The sequence below is a fragment of the Anser anser genome (assembly GCF_964211835.1).
Source record: "Anser anser genome assembly, chromosome: 4".
NCBI lineage: Eukaryota > Metazoa > Chordata > Aves > Anseriformes > Anatidae > Anser > Anser anser.
The window spans coordinates 18868749-18881268 of record NC_139724.1 but is presented as its reverse complement, the minus strand read 5'-3'; the positions used below and the strand labels follow the sequence as shown (position 1 = coordinate 18881268).

General features: G+C 38.9%; 1 protein-coding gene across 1 annotated transcript; it reads left to right on the top strand.

The window, feature by feature from the left end:
* The first annotated feature begins 5395 nt into the window (after nt 1–5395).
* FRG1 (FSHD region gene 1) lies at nt 5396–12520 on the top strand. Its single transcript, XM_083833538.1, has 9 exons — nt 5396–5548; nt 5768–5835; nt 7453–7575; nt 8495–8552; nt 8740–8854; nt 9232–9336; nt 9950–10041; nt 10661–10771; nt 11656–12520. Exons 1-9 carry the CDS (start codon nt 5451–5453, stop codon nt 11690–11692), a joined length of 807 nt encoding a protein of 268 aa, XP_083689664.1. The 5' UTR covers nt 5396–5450; the 3' UTR covers nt 11693–12520.

Below are 12520 nucleotides of genomic sequence, written 5' to 3'. Positions count from 1 at the left end.
AATTATCTTTTGGTCTGACCAAAAGATAAGCTGTACCATCAGCAAAAGGGAACAGTGGGGAAAGGGGAAGTACACCCCCCCATAAGCCAGCTCTCTGCTGATGGAAAGCTGCGAAAGTAAGTATAGCCTTACTCTTCAAACTCATGCAAAACCACCTGTTTATTTCTCATTAAGTGGCAAAAGAAATGCAAAAAGGAAGTAATCTTTTTTGAAGCACTCGATAAACACTACATAGAAATGACATTTAAATTAAATAAAATAAATATAGGCTAAAAAAAAAAGAACCACAACAACAGTCCGTATACATGAAATGGCAAATATGAACTCATTCTAGACTGCCCACTTCATTTTCTTTCCCCGTGGATCTTGGGGCTTTCCTAATGACATAAACTCAACCACAAATAACAAGGGAAAGGAAGCTCACTTGAGACAAGAACAAAACTGCATTCCAGAGAGGTAAAAGTCTGCGCAGGAACACAGAGCACAAAGCAGGTAACTTGCCACAAAATCCTGCCATGTTTAATTTATATGTGAGTCTACCTGCAATACAGTACCAGTGGACTGGGGAATGGGCTTTCAACTACACTTGCATCAAGCAGGCTAGTTATTTGTCAGGAAACGTCAAAAAACATCAAATACACTCAACTTACAGAATCAAATTTCCATCCCATAAAAAACAAAATTACAGTATATAGCAATAAATTTTTTCTTAAGCACTGGAAGCAATGCAGTTTGATTTTTCACTCATTAGTGTCCCATGATTTACAAGGAGTTTTTCCTCACAGACTCTTTCCCATATGAGGGTTCTCTCCCATCTCTAATATGGGAGTTCACACTGTAGCCTGTCCATCCATCAGGGAAGTTATAGGTCTTCTTCCTAACAACTCCTTCAGAACTCACCAGAGTTTAATTATCTTCATGACTTCCATTTATCTGTTAAATTAGAACTCAACTGACCAGTTCAAAAATATTGATACAGAAACAGAGACCAATAGGCAGAGAGAGAAATGCATTCGTATACATACAACAACCTCCTTAGTAAATAAGGATAAAAATCAGAGCAACCAGTGGAAAAGAATCCCAGAATGTGTAAGAAGTAGACATGATAAGGCACTGAGGATGATACGATGGCTTGAGGCCAAGTAAATGCCATATAGAGTTGGTGCCTGTGTGAGATCACTGTACATTCAAGGTTACCTATTTATTTCTCCTTTCATTTCCCCACTGTCCAACAGAAAGGGACTTTGGAGAGTGCACTGTCCCCCACTGCCATCTGTAGAGCAGTGGTCCCAACATCTGGAGGAGCAGACATCGGGAATATCTGGCTACCTGCAAAAACATAGCCACAATAATTTTACAGAGCAAGAACGGAAGAAAGTGAGGGAGAGAGGGATCAGGCAGAGCAGCAGCTGAGAAGCCACAACCATCACAGGGGCCCTGAGAACTGGGGCTCCATCCTGCCCCTGACGGGCTCAGAACCCCCTTCTTATTTTGCAAACGCTCCAACTACTATACCATAAACGAGTAGTAGAAATGCCATTTTGAGAATATTACTCATCTGTGCTAAAACCTAACGCTAGCATTTTAGGTTTTAAAAAAGGTAATTTCAGGTCACATTTAACATTGAGAAGCCATAATAAAAGCATTTTCAGCATGCAGGATTTGAAGTGCCAAGAATCAAATTAGCTTTTAATATACATCTGTCATGTCACTGTGATATGCACCATCATGTCCTGGGGATGCATCAACACTCTCACACAACTGCTGCAGAACATTACAAGAAACCACCGCAACGTTCCTGCGTATGTACTTCGTCCCACTGGGAAAAATTAAAACGTAGTTGCTCTGGTTCTAACTCACATCAGATTTCACTCCTTCTGTAAATGAGTAAACAAAACTGGATCAATCTTCACTGTTATATCAGTCAGCAGCTTAGATATTTCACAAGGGCCCCATACTTATAAATGAAAGCAAGAAAAAGCACATAGACTATTTGTCAACTCTGCTACCAAGAGAGCTAATTCAAGTTTCTTTGCTTTGGAAAGGTATTTCTCTATCTCTTAACATAAATAAACGAGACAGAAGAAAACTCCAAAGTGCCCACGTTTCGGTCCAGGCCTTTCTCCATGCTCTTAGGACACGAGGCTACATCTATGGACACTCAGTTTCAGCTCTGCACTTCCATCAATCCAGAGTGTCTATAGGAAACATTGTTTGTAATGATCCCCTTCAAACTTAAACGATGAAAGTGCACATTTTGCAAATGACACCTCAGCCAATCTGCCCCATCTGCATGAGAGATGGCAAATGATTTCACTCTTTAGGCATTCAAACTAAAATGCACATGCGGCAAATTCCAAGCTGGCAGGAAAATCCAGTCATTAAAAAAGTGATTTGTTTTCTACGTTTAGCAAACACAAAGGCTCCATTTATTTCCATTGCCATAAGGAAAATGGACTGCTCTATTTTTTTAAACAGTTGTAGTCAGCACATTTTGGAAATGTTTTAATTTCAAAAATACTAACTAGCAAATTAGAGTTTAAATGGCTTTTCTAAAGTGGCACCATTTTAGATACAGTTCTCTGATTGAGGGCGTTGCTTTGCCCTGCAGGAAAAGATTTCACTGTCTTCTATATATATGGTAGTGATGCCTGTTTGTTGCTGGAGTCGATAAATTAAAAAAGAAACCTAAAATAGGTCAATTGTAAATAAAAATATATCTGTTAATAAAAAGGTATATTTCATATTTGGGGAGGCTAATTTTCATTTAAAATTAGAAATTTATGGCCTCTGTCCCTCTGCCTGTTCCTCCGTCTCTTTACAACGTGGAAATTAAAACAGCAAACACAATTGATACGGCTTCATACTAAGAAAGCTTATGGACATGCTTCACTTTACACGTTGAGTTGCTTAATTGAACTCATTGGGACTATTCCCAGTGCAAAAATGTAAGTATGTGTGTAATTCTTTCTGGGATCAGGATATGTAAGGGTGATCTGTAATGAAAATAAAACTACTCTTTTTTTTTTTTTTTTGAGAGAGAGATTTCTTAATCTGCACTTATTTTTGTGGTTATAGCAGCATCTGGTGGACAAGTAGGAAAGTATAAAGCTCATGCACTTCCATCATGTAATCTAAACACATATTTTAAAATACAAACTGCTTTGACTTGCTTTTGTTTTTTAAAAGTTAACAAGAAAAATGACAATTGCCTTAGATAACTACTGAAAATGTTGAACTTTGAAAACTTTATACTCTTAACCACGAGTGGTCAAGACATCTTTGCTTTCTAAGATACTAAAATATTACCTTTTCCCCTCCTATCTTCCCTCCCAGGAAAGTATTTGAGATTTTTGAAGTGCTGGTAATGGTAAATCAATGCATACAGACCTGCTTTGACAAGAGTATACAAATACTCCCCATATGCTAAGGTTGCACAGTTAAGCAGTCAAAAAGTAATATATCACAAATAAAGTTGTCAAGTTAAATAACCAGAGCTAAGAAAACAATAGGGACCCCCCTGACGATTTTCTCTCCACAGAATCAAGGCCTAAACAAATAAATGAATAAAACCGCAGAACAACCAAAACACTTAAGAATAACTTAGCATGCAGTGTCAAAGCAGGGCGATCAACGTGCTGACAGGCATTCTTTTTGCTTCACTCTTTTCTTCTGTGCTTGTTTCTAATTCCTACACAAATTGCTCTCTTATTTTTCTTATTCACTTTACTAAAATTTACACATAACTGTTTAGAATCAGTTTAAAAAAAAAAGTAGTTAATGATAAAATGAGTCAAATAAAATTATATTTGCTAAAATTGCTTTGTGCTGATGCTAGCTTGATTTAGTTTCCAAAGGTCTGCAGACAAGACTATGCAGTACAAAATATGGATATACTGAAAATATGTTTTGACTGAGAACAAGCCATTTTATCTACCACCAAAACCGAGGAAGGAAACTAAGTAACAACCACTCTATTATTGGCTGTAAAACTCTAAGATGACAGTGCCAAAAGTTTTCTAGAGGTCAGGCAATAATCTCTAGAAAGGTGAAAACTGGAAACAGAATGTATGCGAGGATGAGGTTGAAAGCAATGGATGGGTTGCTAGCGGTTTAACAAGGTATCTCAGTCTAGTAATTGGAAATACAGATATTCTCTGGCTCTTCACACATGGTAAGACACGTGGGACCTTCACAGCCTGACTGGATACAAGCCTTTGCAAACACAATTCCCTGATTTTAGCTCCATTAAGAAATCAGAAGCGGTCAGCAAGGAGCCCATCATTGCCTGAAGCTTTCTGTAGTCTCTGCTTTTTCAGTTTTTACTTGAAGCCCTAATTGCAGAGATGCACGTTCCAGGGACTGGGAAGTCAATAAATCCATAAAGTCACATACTGTCTCCTACAGCAATGCCCTGCTTCAAGTTACCCACTTCCCAAATGCTGACCAAAGAGATGAGTGTCTTTCAGTAACAAACCACAGCGGGTGAAGACACGGGCAGGAAGGCAGTATGCCAGGGACACAATAAAAAAAACATTTTGAATCTACGTGCACCAGCAGCTTGATTCAAGTACTGCTTTTACCAACAAGCCCATTCCTCTTCCCAGCCTCCTTCTCCCCAAAGCTCCAAAATGGGAGACCTGCCAAAAACTCCTGAGAGTCCATTACAGACACACTGTTGTCTTCATTTCACATGGCAGATGTAACCACTCCAACACAGCTTGCAGACAAAAATACGGGGTTACTCATGTTAGGCATATAGATAAAAATTAAAAGCATTTCTGTGAGAAATCGCAGGGTTCTGGATCCAATCAGAGTATCTGCAGAAGACATCTGCAGTCATCAACAAACTCCCGGGTCATTCACTGGGAGAAGTTACACATGTAGTTTTATCTCCCAGACATGATTTCAGCGATTGTAGAGACCTTAACATAACCGTACAAACCTCATGTATTACTTTCAGAAGGAACTTACTTATGGGAGCTTTGTAAGCGTTGGCAGGTGATGAAAAGAGAAGTCAAAGGGAAGTAACACACTGCGAGCGCCTGGGTATATGTCCATGAGATTTGATAGAGGTGGTGTCCTTCATTTGACCAGCCGCTATAATCAGAAGCAAACAACATTTTGGGCACAAAACCCCTTCTTTTGGTGTGAAGTGGAAACAACAGACTGGGTGATAAAACAAAAATTAAAAATGACTGCTGTAATTTGGAGCCTGATTACATGTGTGTTACTGAGGTCGTTCCCAAAAGGAGGACTAATAGTATCTGTTAAGAAGGTGGGACTAAAAGTATCTGTTCTGGTGTAAGAGAAGGATGGCTGCATCCCTCGCGTAAAACCAGAGGCAACTAACTCGCTGTCAGCGCTGCTCCTGTAACTTTTCCCCTCAGGCTCGGCTTCCAACCGCCGAGCGGCGCCATGGCGGCGGCAGAGAGCTGAGCGCCGGGCGCATGCGCGGCCAGGCCCGCCCTGCCCTGGGTCCCGACATGGCGGAGTACTCCTGCGTGAAGTCCACCAAGCTCGTCCTCAAAGGGGCGAAGGAGAAGAGGTGAGGGGACGGCTCGTCCTGTCCCTCGGCCGCCAGCTCGGTGCTTCACCACTGGCTTCGGTGCGGGGGGTTGCTGTAAAGGGGCCGCGGGGGGCTGAAGGTTTTGGGGTGTGCTGCCTCTCGCCCCCCGGTGCCCCGCTCCTGGGGGGCTTGGGGCCGTGGCGGAGCGAGGGGCTGGGTGGGAGGCGTGTGCCCACCGCTGTGCCTCTCCTTTTGCAGCAAGAAGAAGCACAAGGAGAAAAAAAGGAAAAGGGAGGAGGATGCGGAAGAGCAGCTTGATATCGTCGGTGAGCGGCCCTGCAGGAGCCGTGTGGCAGTACGGAAGCAGTAGGGGGTAGCACAAGTTGAAGGGGTGCTTGTAGGGCGCTTAAAACTGAGTGTAGGCCCTGCACAGGTTTCTAGCTACTTGTCAGAGCACACTGTTTATAACTCACACCTCCCTGGGTGCCAGAGGGAATTTTTGATACCAGTGGGATCGATTTTGCACATATTTATCTTTTTAACGCACTTATGAGCTTACATAATTCAAGCTCCTTATCTGCTTGTAACTCATGTTTTTTCCCAACAGCATTTGTTTCAGGCAGAGAGACTTATATATAGTGCTGTAACGCTATTATTTATATTTGTATGTAAATAATATATCTTGTGTTACTATTACTTGAAAGTTCACTAGATGGGGTGCCTGTACTTCCTGTTCTTATTCTGCCAGCAGCTGCTTCTTGCCTGGGGTCTTTAGTTCACTCAAACCTTCAGCCCTCTTGAAAGGAAAAGTCTTGGTTGGTTTGTTTACTTGTTTTCAGTTTGTCATGATTACTGTGATGTATTCACATTATAAACTTGCTATCAGTAGTTGAAACTGAAGACAACAAACATCAACCAATATCCAAATATAACAGTATTTTTTCCTGGTTTGTGGAAGAGGAGGATCAAAGTATGTATGGTCTTGAGTGGTAACTTGGCTAAGTGCTGCCTTTTGAAACTGCTGTATTCTTCATTTATCGCAGTTCACAAAAACAGCTAAAGAAATAACCATAAAGCCCTGAGAGATGCAGATGCATACCATAACAGTGCATGTTACGGGATAAATATCATTTTCTATTATGTGTGCACAGGCATAATCTAAAGCCGTACAAGGGGAGTTATCCCTATTTTTCTGTTAAAACAAAATATCATATATGACAAAATGGACTATTGTATTTTACACTAAAAGAATGTCACAAAAAAGTGCTGGAAGAGATTTGGAAATTTCATATGCTGATCTCTAAGTCATGACATTATAGGACAAGCCTATTTGCTCTGTATGTTGTATGAAGATGGGGAACAATATTTCTGCTCAAGACCAACTTGCTGAAAAAAGATATATTCTGATTAATTTAAAATAATTATCTTAGGCAGAAAATATATCTAAGATAGTAGACCAGGAGAAAGTTTTGCTCTTTAAAAATACAAATGTCATAATTCTAATTTATACATGTGAGCCTTTAAGTTTGAATTCTGGGGGGCTAAAACATTTGAACACTGATCGTCTAGAACATCTTAAGTCTGAGGAAGGCAGCTCATATGAAGTAATCTAGCAGCAAGATGAGAGAGCTTCTCCAGCACAACAGAAGTCATTACACTAGTAATTTACTGTGACCACAAAACTGGAGGAAGCAGGTTGGGGGTGGGAATGGGGGAAGGAACCTTTCTTGCAAGTTGTATCTTCTACTGGATCAGCTGGATGGATCAATGTGCTCCATGGCCTAACACCACTAAGAGGGGACAGAGCGCAGGAGCCTGCAATTAGAAGCCTGTTGCTATCTATAGAGTGCCAAATCTCGGAATAGGTGCAGGATTACTATCTCTTGAACTACTGTAATCAGAAGTTGTAATTACTTCATTAAATGTGATGTTTTGTATTTTAGGAAACTGGTGGGCTGTCAGTAATTTTGGTGAAATTACAGGAACTATAGCTATAGAAATGGATAAAGGAGCTTACATCCATGCTCTTGATAACGGCTTGTTTACACTTGGAGCACCGCATAAAGGTTTGTTTCAGGAAACTTGGAAAAAATAGTTTTATTAATGAAAAGCATGAACATAGCATCACTTTAAGGCAAACTGTTTTACAGCTCAAGGCAGTTTATTACATGTAACGCAATAAAGTTGGCTGTAGCATGACCGAAACCTAATGACTACCTATCAGTTTCACTTACTTAGTTTCTTGCTGTGTTATGTGTATAATAAATTGAACTGCATTGGAGAGGATCACCTGTTAAAAGGCCATACAGCTTACTGAATAAAAAGCATTATAACTTTTATTAAATTCTATAAAACGCTTCTGGTGTTAATTGAAGGGTGAAACTCAAGGTAGGTGAGTGTCAAGGATTATTGCTGCATCCTTATTGTGCTGTATTTGTTTTGTTGCTGTGCAAGTGGACTGACTGCTAAGGTGGTGGAGATAATTAGATTGTCTCTTAATTTGAATCTGGGAACCATCAGTCAGAAGAGAACTGTTCCAAAACCCTGACAGTGTGCCTCATCTCCAGAGCGAGATAAAAGCAATGATGACAGTATTATCTCACTTGGGTTTTGAGAGATGGTGAGTAGTAGCTTTTCGGATAAGAAGTTAGGTTACCACAGCTGAACCATAGTATGTTTTGGTATGGAGAAAATAATGTTATAAGGAGATTACGTTTTTTATGTTTTTTGACACAAGGATTGTATTTGTATTATTTAAAGCACACCAAATACATGAATGCAAATAAGCTCCTGCTTTGCTTTGTATTTTAAGAGTGTGAATGTTCAAAAGGAATTTCTAAAGAAACACAGTATTATAGCTTTCCATAGTATTTAGCAAAGGCCGTTGCATTATTTTTCAGCTTGTTTGAAACTCTGCAGTATTGACTGTTTAAATATCGTATGCATAATACTTGATGTCTAACTACTGAAAATTTCATTCCGAAGGTGATGAAGGCCCTAGTCCTCCTGAACAGTTTACAGCGGTGAAATTGTCTGATACAAGGTAACTACTGTAACAAAATATTTCAAGTTTTCATACTTGTTTTTTTGTTTGTTTCTGGTATGAATACATGTTTTAATTTTCTCTTGAAATGCATTGTATACCAAAAAAAAAAAAAAAGCTTGTATTGAATATTGTGAATGGCTTTAACTCAACATTCTTCATTGTTTCACTTTGTTTTCCCTTTGAGGATTGCTCTGAAGTCTGGTTATGGCAAATACCTTGGTATAAATTCAGATGGACTTGTTGTCGGACGTTCAGATGCTATAGGATCAAGAGAGCAATGGGAACCTGTCTTTCAAGATGTGAGTTGCTTCAGACAATTCACCTGAGATTCCCAGCATTTAACTGTATTTTGACTTGCAGCCTATATTGACGGGCAATAAGATGTTTACTGTTGGTTGCCCTTTCGCAGTCTCTTCTGTATTGTAACTTCTAATGTTTTGTTTTCCCAACTACAATGTATTTACTGTATTTCTTCTTAAGTTTCTAAAGTGCCTAAAGTTACTGCAGTTTGACATACAAATTAAGAACAAAGGAGTCCACTAGCTAGCTGTTGAAGTGTCTATATGTAAAAGAACAGAACGCATTTACAGAACTTTCTGATGAATGAAATAAATGTTATGAATCAAGGTTTATATACAAAATCCTTATGCTACTGATGTGATACTGTTTTCTGCAGAAGAAGATGGCATTGCTAGCAGCAAACAGCCGTTTTATTAGATGTAATGAAGAGGGAGATATAGAAGCCAAAAGCAAAACAGCAGGGGAAGAAGAAATGATAAAGGTAATCTGTTTTCTACAGTTAAGCATTTGTATGGTACAGTTACTGTATGGTTATAATTACAAGCTACTTTCCTGTTTACTGTAAGTATTTGTTTCACTAAAGAAATGGTGGTTAAGACCTTCTGTGTGATACTCCAGATAGCTCTCAACAGCTTGGTACAAGAGAGGTGAAATCTGACAGAACCAGGGACAAAAAAAGGTTAGCCAGAATGATGCAGGTGTGGAGACTGTTTATGTAAGAGGATGTGGAAGGACCATCTTGCTTTCTGTTGGACGTGAAAGACACGCCTCTCCAAACAGGGAGGCATGTACTAGTCAGAGCAGTAACACTGTGGAGTCAGTTTCTCTGAAAGGTATTTTAGCCCTGCTCACTCTAGAAACTGTAACGGTGCTTCTTTGAGATGAAGGCAGCTATGTCTTACAGTAGTATTAAGGACTATGTTTAATCCTTTTTCATATTTCAGGCAGCTTTTGCTGTTACTGCTATTTTCTCTGGTTGTGAATTAACCATTTTCAAAGTTGATAACAGAATGACAGTCACAGATTTTTTTAAGTTATGCAGGATATATCGTCTTTAACCTGCAACTTCTGTTTTTTTTCTTCTCAATGACTAGATTCGAACTTGTGCTGAAAGAGAACCTAAGAAGAAGGATGACATCCCACAAGAAGATAAAGGAAATGTTAAACAGTGTGAAATCAATTATGTGTATGTAGCTGACAGCCTTTAACAGATTTAAGTGCCTTTTTTTTTCCTTTTTTCTTTGGGGTTTTCTTTGGACGGCCTACCAGTTCTTTGTTCACTTTCTCTTCCTCCTTATCAGGATGAGGACACAAAATAGGATGAGAAGGCTCACGGGTCAAAATCAAGACAGGGAGCTTGCTTGTCAGTTACTGTTGCAGTTAAAACAGACTCAACTTGTAGAAAATTAACTTATTGACTATTAAAATAGATATAAGTAGTGAGAAACATGGACCAAAAAACTAAAATGCCTGTCTTTCCCCTTACTCTCAAGCTCAGTTTCACTCCAGAGTCCTCTATCCCCCTTCACTCCTGACTTGTCATGCTACTAGTTGAAGGAGCTGAAGTTCTTCACAACTTTGTAAGCACGTTGTGTTAATCATGTATGGTGTCGTTCCTATTTAGCACCAAAAATGCCTGAGTGTGTTTCACCTAGGGAAGTCGTATAGCACTACTTGATAGTATGATGGTTTATTGGATTTTATTAGGCCAGTTGTATAATAGGACTTAAGTTGCTCATCACAGTTGTTCTTACTGAAACACAAAACTTTAAAGAAGTTAACTTCTTAAAATTTTTCCCTTATAGAAAGAAATTCCAAAGTTTTCAAGACAAAAAGCTCAAAATAAGCAAAGAAGATACGAAAGCCCTCAGAAAAGCCAGGAAAGAAGGCACTTTTCATGAAACACTGCTCGACAGGTACTCTAATGTATAAGAAATAATGCACTGATTTAAAAGCTATTGGGAGATGGAATTACAGTGAACTCGTAATACAAAAGATGGAAAGATGGTTAGATTTCAGGGAGTGGGTGTGGGTGTTGAGCATTTTTTCCCTGGTCGGTATTCTGCTGCCTTTTTTTTGTTATTCTTCTGAATTTTCACTTCCTTGGCTGAACTTCCCAGGTTGGGATTTAAGCAGAAGTGAATTCTTTTGGACATCTCTAAAGAAGTTTGCTCAGTTTGTGGAGTACAGCGGAAGTGAGGGATGAATCTTTTAAATAACAAAAAATAAGTTTTTCACGTTTTCAGTACCTTCAGTTCCAGAACAGTTTGGAAAGGAGACAGCTGCATTTTAAAGAGAAATAGCATTTATTAATTAGCCTTCGCGTTATCTAATGGGAATAAATCTTTCTTTCCCTGTAAGCTGAGAATGCAGAAACTGTCTTGAACTTTTAATATTTTGTATGGTATAAATATTTGTTGAAATTTGCTTGGTTGAAATGCAGAAGACGACTTGTGATACTGTATTATTGTGATGTGAAAACACACCATGGCTATCACAGATTGAGTGTCAGTTTCAACTGTCACTCAGTTTGAGTTCCCTCCCTCAGTGATCTGACAAAACACAGGTGGTGATTTGAAAGGCAAGACAAGGTTAACTTTACACATTGTTATAGCTGTATCTCCTTTAAAAAAACAAAGTAACAAATCCAGGGTATTGTTAGGCTTTTATGTGTGCTTTGAAGTAAAGTTTAAGAGAACTGCTTTCTGTGTCTGTTTAAGACTTTGAGGCAGTTAAAACATTCAGATGTAATCACCTTTGGTTTTAGTCTAAGTCTTGTTTCGTTACTCTTTCCACACAGGCGAGCAAAAGTGAAAGCGGATAGATACTGCAAGTGACAACCAGCTGGGCCGTTTTCCTCTGCATCTTTGATTATATGGTCAAATTGAAAACACAAGTAAAATGTTTTATAATTATTTTTTATGAAAGGCATTTTGCTGATGTTTTTATTATATTATTTTTAAAGGACTGCCTGAGAGCTATAACTAGGCATTGAACTAGTGTCACCTTCTAGTAATGAATAGTGAGATAGTTATTTAACAAAAGACAAATTGTTTCATCCACTGAATCTTCCGAGGTTGATGAAAGGAATCTGAACTTACAGTGATTAAAGGGCAGATTAGAATGGTGATAAAGCTCAAAATGAAAATATCGTTAGCCCATTGAACTATTAAGAAATACGTAACTGTCTTCAACAAGCATGAAGAAATAATTGCAAATGGATGTCTTAGAATACATCGTATCAGAAACTGAGTAGGACGTCTGTGGAGCCTTTCTGCACTGTATCAGGTAGGGGCCAGAATATTCAGTCTTGTTTAAGCAGTGTTCAAAACAGACCCACTGTCTGATGGATAAATGACGTAATCCATATGGTGGAAGTGTGAACAAGTCACAAGAACCCCATTACAAATGGAAATGCGGGTGTCTCGTAAGAAAAGGGAATGACTGGCTTGTGTTAGCAGGCTGCTCATTTTACGAGAGGGGAAGACTTATTTCAATCAAACTTGCTGGTTTCTTTAGGGTATGGAATTCAATTTAAAAAAAAAAAAACAGCTTTTTTTAAGGTCATAGTGTAATACATGTTCCTAGTATCTTGTATAAAATATGGTTTTCCGTGTCTGTTCTGATTACCAAGTTTTTCAATAAAAGCATCTCCACAGGAACTA

Excerpts from the sequence above, each read along its gene's own strand:
- FRG1 (XM_083833538.1), top strand. The coding sequence starts at position 5,451 with ATGCGCGGCCAGGCCCGCCCTGCCCTGGGTCCCGACATGGCGGAGTAC. Across the intron at positions 5,549-5,767 it reads AAAGGGGCGAAGGAGAAGAG|CAAGAAGAAGCACAAGGAGA; the intron begins GTGAGGGGACGG and ends CTCCTTTTGCAG. Across the intron at positions 10,042-10,660 it reads CAGTGTGAAATCAATTATGT|AAAGAAATTCCAAAGTTTTC; the intron begins GTATGTAGCTGA and ends TTTCCCTTATAG.